The following is a 20349-nucleotide window of genomic DNA, read 5'->3' as shown; positions in this document are numbered from 1 at the left end:
TATCCAGCCTAGTGAGTAGAGTTCACTGACCAACTGTACCCTGGTTCCCAAAGCCCTCCGAAGTGCTTGTACATTCGGAAGGCATCAGGAGCTATTATTGACCATATGGCCCTTAGTCCAGTGAGTAGTGTTCACCGATCGGGGTGTTCCCAGCCTTGTGAGTAGTGTTCACTGACCAACTGTACATTGCTTCCCGAAGCCTTCCGAAGTGCTTGCACAACCGGAAGGCATCGGGAGCTAGGCTGTATCATGCCCCGAGTTAAAGCTGACATGAATTCATAAAAGCATTTGGTCGCCATATTATTTTTGACCGCTCCTCTACTGCCACTGGGGTATATATACCGGTTGAGAAAGTTACGGTCGGTTGCTTTCGAATCCAGGCATTCACGTTGCACGGACTTCTAAATGCATGAACATTGTAGTAAAATGTAGTAATAAAGAATAAAGAAAACAACAATCAATGAAATACATGTACAAAATATATTTATTCTTTGAAAGGATGTCCAAGGTATCCATATTATTTTGCACAGACTGTGCTGACTTACTTTGCATGCACATCGAACACGTGTGTTGTTCATACAGAGTGCATAACGTCTGCATCTTATTGAAAACCCCGGCGACACTACATCCAACACAGTAGCTGAATGATAGTAAATCCAAGAAAGTAACAACGTTTCCATCCGTTCCTACAAAAAAGTCCCCGTTTATAAAATCTATGCGATAATTGACATTGCTCGATCTGCCACAGTGTGTGGTTTGCGCATGTGCGATGTTATAACATACACAGGAAAACGGTCTACAATTATCAAGGAAATTTTGAAGTATCTGCGTCTGGATTTTAGCCTGTCTTGTTTCGTCGTATTGGACATATCTTGCCAGTGCAGTGGTAGTCATATTATTTTTCTTCAAAACGCTTTTCTATGCATCTTTTCGTCCAAGGTAACGTGTTCGGGTGTATGAAATTCCTGAATGCGGTGAAGCATGAATAGTATTCTCTGCCTTATATAGGGGGTGTGTAGCGATGAATAGAACAATAGAAATCGACAACTAATATGGCGGTAGTCGGAGATAAAAGGGAAATAAAGCGTATTTATGAATTCATGTCAGCTTTAATAAAACTTCTCGAGTTTAATCTTATGCTCCAAATTGTACTCCGTGCTACCTTACTCATACTCAGGGTTTCAAGGTTAAAAAACTTTTCAGATTTATCTCCGACTTATACAAAACGGCGATCTTCCGAGTATGTTATGGACAAATTGAGCTTACTCAAAGTCGAACTAAAATACTAAATCTAAGCAAATGCCATGCGTATAGATTGTTACATCTTGTTAATATTGACGTGATCTACGCTAATATTTTATCATTAATACATGTATATAATAAGGAAACTTTTTACCATTCTTATTAATGAGAAAGTACGAATTACAACCAAAATTGTCTATATAACGTTTATAAATATATATTTACATTTACCAAGTACATGTATTATTTCCTCTATTTCAAACGGAAACTTATAGTTAATTCATAGCTCTATAGAAACAGCCAGACTGAAATTTACACGCCACATTTATCGATTGGTCAAAATCCACCAAGATCTAAGAAAAATCACGGATTGCACGAAATAATCATGATGATGTCAGACTCGAAGTCTCTCAGGAGACGATTTGGTTGTTTCTTTTAGCTAACTTTATGTGCATTAACAGTAATTTAGTGAATTTTAATAACTTTTCATAATCAATTTATTGATTATAAAAAAGAAAGATGTTGATATATAAACAACAGAATGCTTTCTTTGATGATTCATGCGGGTTATGAAGGTTGCGAACACTGCAGAAATTTAGCGGGTTATGTATTTTTTTCTGCAATGTCGCTACCTTCATATCACAAACGAATCGCCAAAGAAAGCTTTTATTGTTTAAATAGAAACAGCCAGACTAAAATCTGCAGGTCCTATTTATCGATTTGTCAAAATCTGTAGCGACCTAAGACAAGAGGTCAATAGGCCTTAACGGTCACCTTAGTAGCATATAACCCATATACAAACTTGTCGAGGAGTCTCATATATGCATTTAATTAGGTTTCATTCTGGAGTAGAAAAATTATAAATTTGTAATGACGACCACCTCCCTGCCTGATATCTTTAAGAAAAGAACTATGAAACCTATAATTTTGGCAAAAAACTGAAAGATCTGGTCTACAAAATCATATTGGCCCCACTCTAGAGCCTGAACCCCTGACCCAGGGGCCATGAATTTCACAATTTTGTTAGAGGGCTTCATGGACATCATAACCATGCAACCAGTTTTTTCCTCACATGTGTGGGAGTAGAGAAGATTTTTGAAAAGGACTATGTGCAGTATGGTCAAATATCTGCCCCCGATTTAAACAATTTTTAAAGAGTATCGTATAAAAATAAAATCTTCACAAATCATTGCATGGAGGATGCCTATAAATTTAATCTTGATTTTAGTCATCATTGCTCATTCACTGTTTATCTATGACGTCACCTAAATGACCTATTTCCCGCAAATTTGCAAACAAATGAAAATATTCTCATTTTTGCTCTATATTTTGCATTCGGAAATATAGAGCGCAGGTCTGCTCAAGTGCGATTTTAATATAATTTTTTCTTCAGATAGCTATACACATTATACTAAAAAATGGTACCTGAGCAAGCCTGCGCTCGATGTTTCCCAGTCGAAAAACCATCGGAAAACACCCATATTTTGCTACAAAACATCAATTTATCAAAATAATGCAATCTTTATGACGTCATTTCTACATTATGGCGTCACTGTGGTGATAACCTTTTACACCTTTATTTCCAATATTATTTTAAATATCTTTCACCTTATTTTTAAAGCTCTTTCTAAAACTTTGATTTTGGGGGCAAAAAATGCATAAAACCGCACTTAGTCCTTTGGCATTTTTTTTTGCATATTTGGCCCCACCTGTGGGGCCCCGAGGGCCGTAGGGCCATGAATTTCACAATTTAGATTCCTTTTACCATAGAGATGCCTCACAGCAAAAATGGTTACAATTAGCAATGTAGTTTTTAAGAAGAAGTTAATACATGTAATGTAAAATTGTGAATGCATGCGGACGGACGAAAACAGATAGCAATAGGTCACCTGAGTTTACTCAGTTGACCTAAAAAATCACGGACTGCACGAAATAATCATGATGTCAGACTTAAAGTCTCACAGGAGACCATTTGGTTGTTTCTTTTAGCCAACATACTTCTGTACATTAACAGTAATTTAGTGAATTTTACGAAATTTTCATAATAAAGAACGAGGTACACTTTCAGTCATATTTTGTCCTGTTTTAGAGTGATTAAAAGTATCACCAAAAATGGAAATGAAACATTTAATTACACAAATATACCCATAAACTAAGAATCTCTAGTTACCTGCTTAGACGTTCACAAGGGTAATTGTGACGTCACAAACACTGCATTTTCCCGTAATTTTCATGAAACTGAGCAGAAAACACCAATTCCTCTGAGGTTTTTTGAACAGAAAACTATGTCCGCAGCCATCGCCCATGATGAAACTCACATTATAACTCTATCATGTTAAAACACATAAAATATATTAATTTTGTGGGCGGCGGCTGCGGACACATTTTCCTCTTCAGAAAACTATGAGAAAATATGCCATTTTTAACCATTTTTTGAAACAAGATAAAAATGTATAACTTAGCATTTCATATACACACCTGTTCAAGATATTATATGTGTATTTTCAGAAGATTTAAACAACTTTTGAATTTTAGGGCAAATATTAAAAGAAACTGTACCTTCTTCTTTATTAATTAGTTAAAAGAAATAAATAAAATGCTTTCTTGCAATTGAATGATTGATGCGTGTTATGAAGGTAGCGATCATTGCAGAAATTTTTTCTGATTCCCTCTATATCCTTGAAAAAAGAAAAGAAATTTGGCAGTAAAAATCAAAATTTGTGTATTTTTCAAATTGACTTACAAAAATTGAAAGTACAAGATGACAAAAGTTTTAATACCAAACATTTTAAACCCCAAGTATATTTTTTCATTCCATCTGCTAATGCCATTTATGAGTAGGAACAATTAGCACTGTATGCACAAAAAGGTGATACAAGCAAATGAATAAACTTCGTACAAAGATTATATCACAAATGGTAACGTGGCCTTTCTTATCACATCATATAATCACATAAATTTGTTTAAACAGCTCCAATCAATTAAAATCTTTAAAATAATCAATTCATCAATCAAAACAATTAATCAAAATCTAGTTCCCAAAAAGGGATGAATCACACAATATGATAACAATTAAACAACAATTTCTTAATAACTGAATTTTTTTAAAAAAAGAACAACAGTAATAGCAATAAATCTGCAAATATCATAAAAATTATTCAACTTCATTAATAAAACATCATGGATAGCCAAAAAAGAAAATCACAAGTAAAAATCTAATCTGATAAAGAAATGTATACAATTTTCACAAAATTGATTTTAACAATGATTCACATATTGATCAAGGAAAAATCCAGAAAAAATTCCAAAAAGTAAATAAAAATATTTTCCTTCCTATCATGGCTTCCTTAGTATGAACCATTTGCAATATCTCTTGCCCTATCACAATATAAAAGTACATGAGATCATTTTTTGGTGCGAAAAAATTTCCTGAGTGGGGACAAGATGCCTTCCACCACTGGGACGCTCCAAGACTGGCCAATCAGCTTGTGTCGGGCGGTGACCGACATATTCCCTACGTCTGTGTAATGCTCTGGAAACCCAAAGACTCTAAAGTAAAGACCAAAAAAAGAAATTATAAATCAAATACATTTTCATGTTAAATATTATTATAACTATTCAAGTAGTGGGGTCAATAATGAATGTGGGGAACGTCTACAAAATAAATGTAGTTAAGTGTTGAAAGCAGAAATCTTTGCGTATTAACTAAGGGAAATAAAAAGATCGCTCACACTTGTAATAACTTTCTAAATTGTTGGAATAATTCATGTGAATCCAAAAATGACCCTATTTTCCTCAAATGTACCAATTTCAAGGACAAACATGAAAATCACACCTCGTTAAGATTTCTTAATATTGTTTACCAAATTTTCATGAGAAACCACCTTTTTTGTGATTTACTCCTGACATACATGTACTGGTTTGCAGCAACTTATTTTCATGACAAAAACTATGTGATTAATTTTCAACAAATGTTAAAGACGCATTACAAAAAACTAGTTTGCAGCAAGAAATATTCAAGATGACAAGGTTTAGGAGAACTTCATATTTTCTCGCATGCAATTAAAAGTTTGTTTTCAGTTTCATACTGTGGAATCATTCAAATTTGTGGGGGCAAATTTTTGTGGATTGCTTAAATATTACAGGTTTGTGGGGACGTAATTTCATGCATTCTCTTATACCTACAAAAGGAAATATGACTTTATAACTATAAAAATTATAATTCCTATAGGATGTTAATTCGTTGATGAGAGGTACAAATGAATTCCAAGAAAATTGAGCCACCACAAAATTTAATGATTCCACAGTATATAAAGATTCGTCCAATATGATGCTCCGGTCCTGGTTTTACCTCTCTATTTCAGTGATCCACATGTTGTCCTCTCTTCCGTTCATCAGAATGACAAACTGGTCTTCGTTTCTCCCCTGCTTGAGAGAATTCCTCTTCCCAGTGATACAGCGCACCGTCTTGTACTAAAAATTATAACAAGAAGTAATCTTTATAGTATACCTTTATAGATGTACTAAAGACAGTAACTCAGCGTACATTTTCTGTGATTCACAGCAAGACTGCAGCATCAGATGATTGTGATTAATATGTTAATGTTAATTAAGATAATGCTATACTGTAAACCAATTTTGATTTTCATGCAAACATTTTTTGTGAGGTTTGCTGGAGCCTCATTATCATTAATATTTCTCTCTGTAAACCGGTCCTCAAATGTCTCTACTCACCCTTGATGATCGAATGTTTTGTAAATACAGGACATCATTCAAGTGGAAATCTTTGATGGAGTCTGGATTTTTTAAGAATGGAGTACTAGAAAGGAAAAAAAAAATATTTAATACCATTTTAATTGTAAGATATGTACATAACAAGTCAAAACATATACCGATAAAATGAATATCGGTATTTTTTATTTTTTATTTTGAAATTTATGCTGATGCTCTTTTCATAAGAAATTTATGAGAAGCCCATTTAGCCTTTCTTGCAGACAATTGTCTTATATACCTGTACATGCCAGGGATATTTCCCCAAAAGTACCTGGCCCGTGAGGCAGGGGACACATACTTAGCATCCCACAGGGCAGGGGGACACTGAAACATAGGTCAAAGTTCAAGGTCATAGCATTAGTCAAACAGGTTCATGGAAGAAGAAGAAAATGTAAATAGTATTTCCCAGTACAGTAGAAAACATTGACATAACCCGACACATTTGATCACAAAAACACTTTTGAGCCCCATCCTGATATAAATTAGCAAAAAAGGAATATTCCATCTAATTTTTCAGTTTCTGAATGAATATGTTAAATTTTCATAATGCCAAAATATTACAATTGAAAGTGTTGAATAAATAGAGATCTGCCTAAGAGCATTACAGTACTGACTCATTCACAATACCATTGACAGGGAACAATGGTGATGGGGGTGATATAAATACCTTGAAGCATTCACTGATGGTGTCTCTGATGTCGGCCCTCATTGAGGCCACGTTCTCAAACATCCAGAACAGATGCTGGCCCCTGGCCCTGGACACAGATTGCAGGTACTCCAGGACCCTCCCAAACTCAAACACAAGGTGCCCTGTCCCCTCTGAAAAATTTACATAATGACATACTGTATACAAGGTCATTTTTGCCATTTTACACTTGCAAACAGTTTTCCCCAGTCTTGAATTCGCCAAGATACAGTTGTGTTTAGATCTAAAGAGAGATAATTTGAGACATTTGAATTTGCAAGTTTTAAATTTGTATCCATTTTTTGTATCAATTTTGCCATATTTTTGTTGATTTAAACTGAGTTTCACAGAGATTTAGAAAGTATGTAGCTTTAGATCATCCAGAAATATAAAAAAATTATGACAATAATTTGAACAGTAATTTGAACAAATGAATCTGCATCAATCTTAAAATTCTAGGATATCAAATTTAGACTACTGTAACATTCAGATGAGATATATATGACGTTATTTCCAGACTGAAGTGCTCCAAATGTTTAGGGTTGGGTTCTCACTGACTCTAGGGGACACAAGTTAATGATATGGTATATTCTTGATGTAACTCACCCTCACTCAAACCTCTTCTAGCTGGGTTGACTATGGATAGATCATTACATGGGGACCCTCCAATCAACAGATCTATTCTTCCAAGTTTGTTTAGCTACAGAAAGACAAAGGTAATGAGCAGAAAAGCAATTATACCATTATTTATGGTAACTCACAACTGAAGCCAATTTTGTTATAGACAAAGTCTTACCTTTTCACGGGTTAGACTCCGTACATCTCCAAGATGCTGAACAGAATCTCTATGGTTCACCATAGAGACCAAGATGGCGTCATCGTCAATCTCACTAGCATAGTATTCTTCCACATCAAGACCAATATTGTCCAAAACTACCTTACCTTAAAATCAGCAAAGAACTTCATATGCTTTAAATGTACTCAAAAGCTTGATTAAAATACAATTTTCCTAAGTCGGTTAAATGCACCCATGTACAAATTGTTTGTATGCAAATACAGGAAAACTTGGTTATAGCAAAGCAAAAGGACAAGCAATTTTGATTAGTTATCAAAGTAATTTGTTATAACCAATTGGTTTAAAATGCAACTTAAAGATTAAGGGAATGAAACTTAACTTCGCTGTAAGAGTAATTTTGGGATAAGCTTGTTTGCCATAACCATGTTCTACTGTATACTGTTGCTATAGAGACAGAGATAAAGCTCTTTACCAGTAGAGATTCCATCGAAAAGAGACAGGACCCTCACTGCTTGTTTGGGACCTTTGAAAAATGAAGGCAACATCTGAAATAATTTTCATGAAAGCAAGTCATTTTCAAAAACTCCTTTATTGAGATTTTGTCTATAAAAACAACAAAAAACAACATCCAAATTTATTCAGTGTGCCATAATCTCCCTGAGCAGAGCAGTTCAAAAATAATATACAAATGAATTGTATAGTAATCTACAAATACATATAAAAGAGCAAACACAATTAATTTTGAGCCAATTAACATAGCTGTTAAATGTAGAGATCAAGAAAACTTTGTCAATGTTTTTGGAAAATAAAAATATCACACACATACAAGAAAATTTTTGTCAATGTTTTTGGAAAATAAAAATATTACACACATAAAAAGCACACAAACATCTCAAAGTACTAGAAGCGCCACACACAGACACAACATTTAAGCATTGTAGCATCTCACGTCAGTTCTGTATCCCGAGTCAAAGATGTGCACTGTCTTGTCTCGCCAGTTGGGCCTCGGGATCAGGTAGCCATGGGTGGACTTGTTGTACAATGTACACAGGAAACAGTTCCACACCTGACTCTCCTTTATCTACAAATATATTTACATTTTCCAGTGTCTTTGTGATAACACTACGAATTAATTTTGTAATGCATGGTCCAATACATTACATCAATGACTATTTCAATATTAAATTGCGCAATTGTTGAAAATTATATAAATATTAGTAATAAGGAATCATTTTTTGATTTTAATGAGGTGATCATATATGGTCAGGCATGATCAAATCTATCATAAAGCCTTTCATGTTTTGTTCGATTTGATCACCCCTGACAGTATTTCATCACCTCACAATACTCAAAATATAAATCCTTATTCCTTAAAAAGTGCATACATAATTACAAGAATGTGTAAAATCACAAATTATATACAGTTCAAAATCATCTTAGGAAGAAAACATCTTTTAATCATTTTACTGGTTTAAAAAAAAAAAATAGTTTTCCTATTTCTTACTTTTTTCAGCTGCCCTTCACTGAGATAATTCTTGATGCACTCCACACAATATGACCTGAAGAAAAAAAAACGTTCAACAGAAGTAGACCTACCAGTATGTTAAAAAAAATTATTTGAAGGGGAAATGTCACAAATATGTGTGGAGTTACCTCCCCTTTTCATATTCATTCAAAATCCCTGAATCAAAAATGAAATAGACAGTACAATATAGAGCTAGCATTAAGCTTACTTTCCACAGTTGACGTCTTCACAAACGACTAGATCCCCACCAGTTGAACAAATGACACAGAAGGTCTGTAAGAGTTCAAAAAAACTGTTAATAATAGAAGTCCATTTAGAATGTTATGAATCTTAAGACATAAAACCAAGGAACTCATAAATATAACATAAGTCATCCAATGTTAAAATCATATGTGCTAAAATTATATGATTGTATGAATCAATGAAAGTCAAAAGATGCACTGTATACAGGGTTATTTTCGCCCCGTGTAGTTTTCACCCTTCTACACTTGCAAAGTTTTGCCCTTTTTTAAATCTGCCCAGACACAGTTCTTTTTAAAGAAAGGTAATTTCAGTCATTAGAATGCCTTGTCTTAAATCTGCTCGCTGACAGCAATGGCAAAAGGGGTGAAAATAAAATGGAGGCAAATATTTCCCTGTATAATGTGATGTTACTCACGTTTGTTTGGTCATCATCATAGATATGTATGCTCTCCTTCCACTCTTCCTGTGAGAAAAATTGAAATGTGGTAAATTCGCTCACAATAGTTTTTAATCATTCAGTATACACAGGAGTGAAGTTAGGACATTAAGTTTCTTGCAGAGGAGACAAAAACGTTAGAGAAAAAATATTGTCCAAAATGCAGAAAAAAAAGTCCTAATTCTGTGACATTAGTCAAACCTTGCAGGATTTACAGAGGCCCCCAAAAAACAATGGATGATCTTCCACCTCCACATTCTCAATGTCATCACAGGAGAGGCATATCTCTATGGATGAAAATCAAACTCAAACAATCCTTACATTGTGCAATTCAGTTTTTTGTTCATTTTTTATATATACTCTGTTAAATAATCAGATTATTTTTGTTTCAAAAAAAGGATAAAACCACTATATAACAAATCACTAACAAACATACCAGACAATTCTTTTTCACCTGCTCTTAAAGCCTTCACTGCACTTTCTGCAACAAACCAAAGTTAGCAACATTATGATAAACAGAGTTTTCTCCCTTTATGCATACTATAACAGGACCACTCTACTCAGTATCAGTACATGTTCATATGAAACACATCCATACATACGAGGTTGTTTGGCTTCACTTACTGTTTGGAGATCTTTTCTTGGATGTATCTACAAGCTTCAGATTATCCTTAATCTTTGTGAGGTAGGTCTTTACCATCTGAGGCAATGGGTCATCTGCAGTATTCAATAGACATCAAACCTAATAATAACACTTACTAGAAGTGCAAACTAATGATACATAATGCAGAAATGCTTCACATAGATTTGATTTTTAGAAGGCTACGTTACCCACTGAACAAATTTATTATTTAATTTTTTAGATGTGCTACCCTACTGCCTTAGCCTCTCTCTCTCTCTCTCTCTCTCTCTATCTCTCTGTACACTGCCAAAACTCTGTTCTACCTGGATCAGGGAAGAAATGACCTTGACCTCTTGGGAACCCCTCTTTAGCCCAGCCCAATAGTTCCTCCTCAGTCATGTCTTCTGTGTTGTGAGTGATTCTTTCAGCACAGATCTGCAATGATTTCTTGAATACTAAATATTCACAAAATAATTTGGGAAGAATTGTTTATAAGATTTGTACACTTTATAAAATTAATAAAAATTAACCCTGCAACAATCAGATGATGTTTAAATGCTAAGGTAAACATTTGTTGCTACTTGTTGCTGAAAAGTGTGTGGCAGGTTTCTCTGCTAAATACAGAAGATTAGGAATAATATATCAAGCTGTAAAATTAAATAAGTGTAATTGAGCAAGCTTACCACAAGTTACTGACTAGCTGCAGGACTGTAGCTCCCGGTCTGAAAAAATTCGGATGGACGACCTGGGAGCTACAGTGCCTCCCATAGTAAAAAACTGCAATTTACGGCGCACAAAAAAATGCGCTAGGTTTTGACTGATTAATCTCATCTACGATCACATTCTGTACAAAAAATTCCTCGGACATTTTACTACAGATATTGTCACTTCACTTGCCTCTGATATTCTTTGAAACACCATCCCCAGCCCTGTCAATTAAAGTGGTGCATGTTTGTTTACATTTAAAAATGGCGACTCTCGATCTCGACGTAAATTAACATACTTCATTTTCCGAGGTCGGTTATCATGTTTAAGAGAAGGTCTGAGGCAAGTAAAGTGATGATATCAGTAGTAAATTTGCTGAAGAATTTTATGGTTCTAATTATTTTTACAGAATTTGTGTGAAAATAAGGTTAATAAGTCCAAACTTAGCGCAATTTTTTGTGCGCCGTAAATTGCAGTTTTTTACTATGGGAGGCACTGTAGCTCCCAGGTCGTCCATCCGAATTTTTTCAGACCGGGAGCTACAGTCCTGCAGCTAGTTACTGACATACCTGTATAGCTTCATTTATTCCTTTAATGAAGTTTGGACAATTCTTCACTGCTTTATTGCACAATCCGAATTTGGTAAAGTTGGATGCAAAGTCACCTATGTTACTGGCCATAACCTGTCACAGAAGAGCATCATCAAGAATAGAGAAAAATCAAGTTTACAAGAGTTTTAAAACATTATAAAAAGATGTGAAAGGTTTAAGAAAATGTAGCGGCTGGAAGTTTTCGCAACACATAGCAAAACTCCTTATTACTAATCATTCCATTTCTCAAGAGTCAGAGAAAGATAATGCAAGGATCTGAAATTTTGCATATTGTACGACAAAAGGTGAAATAATAACATATAGCTGTCTTTTACATGTACAGGTACATGAGAAAACTGATTTTCAGTTTTGTGTTCATTATACTGTGGTTTCATCAATATTCGTTGAATACCAATTTTCGTGGATTTCGTTGTTTAGTTGATCCACGAAATTAAATGTTCATTGAAGTGCAATTTTTATCAACATTTTGTATTGATAGGGTCATTGGCCACAAATTTACTTATCCTTGAAACTGTGATTTTCACTTTATCCACAAAAATTGATACCCTTGAATATTAATGAAACCACAGTATGCAAATTTAGACAACCCTCACACTTATCAGCCTTTGACAGATTATTTTTTTCAAAGTTCATATTTATATATATTCAAGTAGTAAAATCAGTTTGAATCATGTAAAAATCTTATTTTTTGTAATTTGCTTCACCATGTCACTTTGAAGAAAACGTGTTCTATTGAGCTTGATACGCAAGTGAGGATTTGTAAAGTAGTATTTTTAATGTCATAATTAAAATTAAGCAAAAATAATTAATATCTAGGATATTTATGATAAGGTTGATAAATGACAGTGGTTTTCTTAAAATAAGCATCATTTTTCGTGGAATGAGTAAGAGTCATAATTTCTAGGAAATGTAAATTCAAAGACAATCAGCCTATCAGTACAATGTAGATAATTCAATGAACATTTGATTTGATGGATTAAGTCAACAAAAAAGCATGAAAATCAGGGTTCAACGAATAATGAAACCACAGTATAACAAAACCAGGCCAAAAGAAATCATCAAAACATTTCAAAAACAGTAAACACTGTGTAATCATTGGAATTTGAAGTGGCTAAATTTTCTTGGTATTCATGGGTAGCCCTCAGCTGCAAATTTACATCCTCAACGAACACAAATTTAAGAAGATTTGGTTTTCCTACTGAAACTAAAAAACTGGCACATCAATGAAATTACATCCCCAGAAATAAGCAAAAAATCCACAATCCACAAAAATTTGCATCCACGAAATTAAATGATTCCACAGTACCGGTACTTGGATTTTCTTGGACTATCCCGTCAGTATATACGTTCCTGCTTATGGTTATTGCTTTTAAAAGTTCAGTGAGATTTATTTTATTTAATTTCTTTGGTCCGCAATATTCACAACATTGATACCTGGTTTTATGACATGAAAGCTTTGATATAAATCGCGACTTTTTCACTCCTGGTACAGGTCCTTACAAAACACTATGAATAAAACATTCCATGCTTTCCTTAGTTTATAACTTAATTCGTATTTAATAGCATCGTTAATTATGTTCCGATATTCGGTAGTCAACATGTTTTCAAGTTGTATTAATGCCGTAGTGTGTATATAACCCGTTGTTTAATTTGATTAAAATGTATATACGGAAGGGGCGCAACTCAAGTTGCTCGCTAGATAGCGCCACCACATCACCGAGTTTTCGCAATGAAATCCGCCAAGGGTTTATGGGGAGCAAAGTGGACCGAAAACCCTTGGCTAGCGAAGATGAAATTTGAAAGCCATGATATTTTTTTTTCTTTTAACTAGAAAATAACATTTTCATGGAAAAAATGTCTTCAACATGAAAATTGCAGCTAATATTGCTTTAAAACTCATCAGTCTCTTTCTCCTGGAATCAAATACAGAAACAAAAACAACTACCATAATTCCTCACCTGAGATATTCTGTGATCTCCGAACCAAAAGATCCAGAGAAATCCTGATTTTTCTGATTTATTCACTTCTTTCCCTTCTATAACGATGGCTGGCCACCATCGTGAGATACTGGCGCTTCCTTTCAAACTGGCAAACACTATATTCCCAACTTGACTATCCTAAAATCAAAATTTAAATCAAATGAAAAACTGTAAATGATAGTGTCTCATTTTCAAACTTGGGATGATATACTGTTTTCTCAATTTTTCAGTATTGATTTCACAATATTTGTGTCACGATACAATATGTATCACAATATTTTTCTTTTTTTATAAAAAGTATGATGTTGATTTTAAAAAAATACTTTTTACTGAAATTATCTGAAATTGTTGAATTATACACTGTCGTTGATATGGATACCATTTTATTAATAAATGTAATGTAGCCTTCGGATTTAGATTTATTCAATTTTGAGTTCTCATAATATTTGATGTTTGTAAATAAAATTCAAAGCATAGAAAAAAGCTGGAATTTCATTTTCTGTATCAATATTTTAAACACACACATTGATACATGTAGTATTCTCTTCACATTTTATCAATATTATCCATATTTCTATAAACTGTCTTAGCCCTAAATCATTTTGTCTCTTATTCACCAATCGGTTTCAAATTGTGTATTTTCCATCTCTTTCAAGCAAGAGATGGATTATGCAACTTCTAAACACAAACTTGATGTGTTCAGTCTGACTGTCTCTGTGCCATTGATGCAAAGCAGATGACAGTTTTATCAGCCATTGTCATCCAGACACTAAACCATTGAGGCCCAAGAATCATATTTCTTTGCAATGTGAGACCATGGTTGTTAATATTTTTTAAGAAAGACAGTTAGAAATGCAAATTCTACTTACCGGTATTTAATCTGCAGTAATTGGGTTATACAGACCATGATATCACAGTTTTGTATAGAGATTTTACATATTTCATCTGTCTGTATACAGATCATGATATCATTAGGGCTTTTCGACTTTCGGTCGAAAAGACCTATTGTTATTCTGATGTTTTATTATTATTATTATTATTATTATTATTATTCTTTTTCTCGACAGAATTTCCGTCAGCGATTTTTTGAAAACAGAAAGGATTTCAGAAATAACAATACATTAGTCTTATAGCATTTTTAAATGTCACCAGTATGTAAGGTTTTGGATTTCTGGTTCCGGTACTTCCGGTTTACACAAGCAAAATAGTAGAAATTAAATGAATCAATATATTGTTTTTATTTTTAATGGAAATTCGTTGTAATTTTAGAGTTAGATCAACCATGTCCAGTTGTTTAAAAAGTAAAGCGGCGGCGAGTTTCTATCTCTTATCAGTTTTAAGATTTGAGGCCTCAAACTTGAGAAAAGGGGGGATGAAAAAATAAAAAACTCAGAAAAGCTTAGGAATGTTATAAGACGGATAAGTATTGTTCAAATAGATGTGATTAGGATATTTTCCAAATTTCATTGAATAGTATTGAGTACTTCCGGTTTTATGAGCCGATGAAAATTGTCTATGGGAGTTTCAATGTTAAATTGAATTCACGCATGTAACGTTTTCTCAAACAGTTTTCAAGCAAATATTTTCATATTTTGTATTTGCAATAAGGGATCAAATACGCAGACCGGAAAAGGTCTTTGGAAAAAAATTCTGAAAAATAAGGGACCTGAAGGGGTCAGTATTAAAGACAGCCCTTTAGCTGTAACTTTTTTATTCTTTATCCGATTTTCAAAATCTTTTCGGTTTATAGTTCAGAATAAAGAGTACAATTTAAAAAATATGGTCCGAGGGGGCACTTTTTGACTCCTTATAGGGGTTTTAAGGGTCTGAAAATGATAACTTTATCACAATTCAATTTCAAGAGTTATCTCTCTTTGCTCAATAAACGATTAGGATAGATATTGTGTTAATAGACGTAATTAAGATATATTCCAAGTTTCGTTGAATAGTGTCGAGTACTTCCGGTTTTATGAGCCGATGAAAATTGTCTATGGGAGTTTCTATGTTAAATTGAATTCACGCATGTAACGTTTTCTCAAACAGTTTTTAAGCGAATATTTTTATAATTTGTACTTGTAATGAGGGACTAAATGCGCAGACCTGAAAAGGTATGAGGAAAAAAAATCCGAAAAATAAGGGACCTGAAGGGGTCAGTATTAAAAACAGCCCTTTAGCTATAACTTTTTTATTACTCATCCAATTTTCAAACTCTTTTCAGATATTAGTTTAGAATAAAGAGTACAATTTAAAAATTATGGTCCAAAGGGCCACTTTTTGACTCCTTTTAGGGGTTTTAAGGGCCTGAAAATAATATTTTTATCACATTTAAAAAAAATTAAAATTCAAGAGTTATCTCGCTTTGCTCAATGAATGATTAGCATTAGAGCTTTTGGCATACCAAAACTCTTGAATCTTAAATGAGTTCTTTCTTATATATGAATTTTTAGAACTTTTATTTCAGGTAACAAACGATATAGCTGGATAAAAAACTCTGAAGTTGTCTTTCTTTGGGCATTTAATTTCTTAAATGTTAACGTGTGGGTCTATGCTCATGATACTTTCCTTATTTTTTTATATACAGATTCTTAGAGAAAATATGATAAATTTGAATAAGGGGTTTTAAGGGCTGTCGAAAAGCCCTTCCTTTTTGTTGGAGACAAAAATAGGTCTAGTTATATATGCCATTGTGGTATCTAGAAGACTTGCATATTATTATAAATGATTGAGGCAGGTAGTGTGGGCCCTGTCCAAACAAAAATGTTCTTTCTAAACAGAATTGTTCATTCCACCTTTTAAGGAGGCTTGGTGGTCAACAAAATTAACATCAAATTTACCTTAAATTCTTAGATAGGATTTGTTAAAGGAGCATGGTCACGATTTTGGTCAAATTCTATTTTTCTGTTTTTATTATTTGCAATGCTTTAGTAATGCATTTCTATTGATCAAATGGAATTTGTGAGTCAGTATTAAGAGTTATGAGCAAGATACAGGGCTCACAATTCTTTTTCATGTAAACAAGGCTCGTGCCCTGATTTTGTTCAATATACCAGTAAAAAATCTTTATCAAGCTGATTTGGCTATCATCTTATTCATTTGAAGCATAAATAAACAGTTCCTAACAATTAACACAGCCATTTTAGGTCTAAAACATGAACTTTCACTTCAACATTAAAAATGTAAACAAAGACTTTGTTTACATAGCAAAGAATAGTAAGCTCTGTAACTCGCTTATAACTCAACGAACGACACTCAAATTTTGGTTGCCTATTGAAAATGCCTTACTGAAACATTGTAAACGTTAAAATAAAAAAAAATATTTTTGACCAAAATCGTGACCATGCCCCTTTAAGCTATAAACTATTATTTAGTCAAGAAAAATCCCATAAACTTCTGCTTTTAAATTTGAGCATTTTCCTATATCTTAATATAGACTCTTCTTCTAAAGGAGATCAATACAGTCCTAAAATGTCACGACTATCCAGCCCTCTTAACTGTATACACATTTATCAGTATAACCTGGAATCGTTTTGCACAATTTTTTTTAAAAAACCTTAATCGCAAGCAAAACTCCCCACAGCAAGTTTCCAATTTGGAGCAAAATTAATGCTTTTTCTCTTATCAACTTTCATATAAAAAGTAATGGAAATGTTCTGGGTGGTGGAAACTTTGTAAGAGATTACCTAACTATCGCCACAGAGTGCAAGCAGCTCTGTCAAGGTTAATATGGCTGCTTAAGTGTGTTTGGTTGCATGCAATTTCTTTTAATTACTTTTCCAGCAGGGAATCATAATATAAATTTCAAAAGCTTGTATAAATGATAAATTTACACACCGTTAAAACCTCATCATGATGAATTATTTATATATTAAAAACATTCTTGTCTGAAAAACTTCGTAATTTTTTTCACCTGATTTTCTTCCGCTGATGAAGATGAGGTAATAGACTCTAAAACAGACTCCGAGTCTGATGGCATTGCATCATCTGTCATAGAACTTGCTACATCATCCGTCATGGAACTCGCAGTGCTCTCAGAAGAGCTGCGAGTCTTTCTCCTATTGTCGTACGAGTACCCCTGGCTACTCTTCTTGGGGCCACCTTTCTCTTTGTAACTTTTTGACTCTGTGCCACGTTCGTCAGAGTGGCCCTCTTTCTTTTGGGGGCTACTCTCTGACCCCTTGGGCCTCCGAACCACACTATACAAGGAGGTGGTACAAGAAATGTGACACTGTAGCTTCTTATTGGTCAGTGTCGTCTTCAACTTCTGGTTGAGAAAAAAAATCAATATTTTCAGCAAGTTTTAAAATAAACAAAATAAAAATCAAAATAGATAGCAGAATAAAAAGATGAACACCATATATTTATCTTTTCGTTTTTTTTTTAAAATCATAACTGTACATGTATTGATTCAAAAATGATCAAAGATAAACTAATTAAGCAATTAAGTGTCTCATAAATATCTGGTATGAAATCACTGTCAATTTGCAATTCTAAATAATTCAAACCCTGTAATCTTAAATATTGTATGTGATTTGAGTATCCAATATTACAATATTTTAGATTACAGTGAACAAGATTTGGTCAGCCAGGCAAAAGAGTAAGAACGACCTCCCCCTTCCCCTCAATATCTCAGTTTTATTTTGTCTCTGTGATCTATTTTTTTTTAAACAGGTATAAATAAATATACATGTACAAGATATGCTATTTAACTTATACCCCATAATATCCAAGACTCTATCAATTAATTTTCCTTGACAAAAGAACAACACCTACCCCTCCCCCTCAAAATTCTATATTTCAGTTTTATCTCAAGTCACAGTGAAATCAGTTTTTATAACTTCTATCCTTAGGCAATGAGAAAAATATGCTATCTGTACACCCCATACTCTTTAAAAGACATCTGATTCAACCTTTTTTTCCCTTGACAAAATATCAACATTCTTTGTAATTCAGTACTTTAATAGCCTGCAAATATTAAAAATAATTGAAATTTGTTACCATTTTCTGTAATTTTAACCTCCTATACATAAACGGTCTCCGGGAGTCTCTGTGCTGCCTGAATTCATCAGTTTTCGGCTTCCGTCTCATTGATTTTCCTGAGCTGGCAAAGTCTGCAACAATATTAAATCTCCTATCTCTTGAACTTTTTCTTGCTTTTCCCGGAAGCTTTGCAGCCGTAGCAGACTCCGGAAAATCTATTGGACCCGAGACAGAATTTGGGTCACTTTTTGCTGAGGAGCTGCAACTGTCGTGAAGAAAATTCGGTAATGAAAAATCCGAGTAACTCCGAGCTTGAGAGGGAATGTCAAAACCCTGAGAAAAAACATACACACACTTGTAAAAATTTAGATATCCATGTGGTAATTCACCTAGTTTCTTTTAATATTTACTGACAAATGTGTCTAGACGAATAGACCAGTGCACATTGGATGCCAAAATATGTCACACAATTCCACTATGCAAACAAAGTGCATCAAAAGGGGTTTTATGATCGGTGCAGTCCCGTTATCAGTTTAATTGACGGTTTTAAATTTCCAGCCTTTAGCAGCAAAAAAAAAAGTTTGTCTGCTATTTTCACAACTAGACCACCTATGAGTCACTAGATCAACCGTTTCCTACACTAAACGGTGCAAATAAGTCCCATAATGATATGGAAGTGGGTCACAGTACCTTCCATAATTGTTATAAAATATGTTGGTAATTCAAGATCATAAATTTTCATACAAAATGCAAATTGAATTTCTCGCCATACCTTGTGAACAGCGTACTTTTCCCACATAATACTGGGGTTCAACGAGGGATGATAATAAAAAAAGAAAACCTTTTTACCTTGAAAATGGTAAACTTTTCTTTTCCTTGCATCACGAATTGCGAGGTCCAAGATGGGGGCAAAGAAAACTCTCTGTGCAACCATGCCAATGGCGATATTTTCATCTCTTTATTTACTGTAAAATTTTATTGTGTTAATTAATTTGAATGACATTTTCCCGTCGTGTTTTTTTGATGCAATCGAATGCACTGCAGATGATCTAATACGCGATAGCCCTAGATTTCAAAACCAAGCAATTAGTGTAAATTGGTCGGGGTTAAAAACGTTGCTGCACATATTGAAATCGACACGAAAATGTGCACGAGTTTTTGTATCGCGCACGTCTGAGAAGTAAAGTCTTAGGAAAGTTTCCCGGCAAAATGTCAATTATTGGATAAATGTGTTGTTGGCTTTAACCTGGCATATTTTTTCCCAGTGTTTTACCTTCCGACATCCTGTGCACCCGCCAGCCTTATAAGTCTGGGTTAAATGATGCGCAGCAACTGTCGCGTTTCCGCAGCACGTGGTCTAAAAAGAGCTTTAATACAAATGCATACGTTTGCATCTTAATCTATATAGTGAAATGCCATAATCATGATAATTCATTCGTTCGAATACTCGACGATTATCATACATGTACAAATAAAATAGATAAATACGCCACCTGCTTTGCATCAGTTTTAACATCAATTTAGATTCTGAATGTTACGTAATTTTTCTTTTCTAAAGCATTTTTCTTCCTGAATATATGTCATTAAAGTTGTTCTATCTTTCAGCATATGCTCAAGCACCTGCACGTTTCAACTCTCCAATATCTATGCATTGTGCGTTTGCAAATACACAAAGAAGAGGGTGTTATGAGGAATTAGAATGATTATTGAAATTCTATTACTCAAGTTAAAATTATAACTCCAGTGAGAAAAAAA

General features: G+C 33.8%; 1 protein-coding gene across 4 annotated transcripts; it reads right to left on the bottom strand.

Moving 5' to 3' along the window:
• Nucleotides 1–3947: 3947 nt before the first annotated feature.
• On the bottom strand, nt 3948–19996 carry LOC128167772 (DNA (cytosine-5)-methyltransferase 3B-like). 4 transcript variants are annotated; one of them, XM_052833676.1, is made up of 22 exons: nt 19868–19996; nt 19367–19559; nt 18613–18927; nt 17525–17878; nt 13597–13755; nt 11597–11710; nt 10646–10757; nt 10325–10417; nt 10137–10181; nt 9902–9987; nt 9680–9727; nt 9230–9294; nt 9001–9055; nt 8446–8577; nt 7969–8041; nt 7497–7642; nt 7307–7400; nt 6683–6834; nt 6254–6339; nt 5977–6061; nt 5594–5715; nt 3948–4791 (listed from the first exon to the last, which is right to left on the bottom strand). In XM_052833676.1, the coding sequence occupies exons 2-22, from the start codon at nt 19526–19528 to the stop codon at nt 4647–4649; spliced, it is 2643 nt and encodes an 880-aa protein (XP_052689636.1). In that variant the 5' UTR covers nt 19529–19559; nt 19868–19996; the 3' UTR covers nt 3948–4646. The 4 variants fall into 4 exon arrangements, with proteins under 4 accessions (XP_052689636.1, XP_052689638.1, XP_052689637.1 ...); XM_052833678.1 differs by having other exon boundaries at nt 19444–19559; XM_052833677.1 differs by lacking the exon at nt 19868–19996 and having other exon boundaries at nt 19367–19816.
• Between the last annotated feature and the right edge of the window lie 353 nt (nt 19997–20349).

The sequence above is a fragment of the Crassostrea angulata genome, chromosome 10 (assembly GCF_025612915.1).
Source record: "Crassostrea angulata isolate pt1a10 chromosome 10, ASM2561291v2, whole genome shotgun sequence".
NCBI classification, from domain to species: domain Eukaryota; kingdom Metazoa; phylum Mollusca; class Bivalvia; order Ostreida; family Ostreidae; genus Magallana; species Magallana angulata.
The sequence above is the reverse complement of the archived record's forward strand: the minus strand, read 5'-3'. Positions and strand labels throughout refer to the sequence as shown.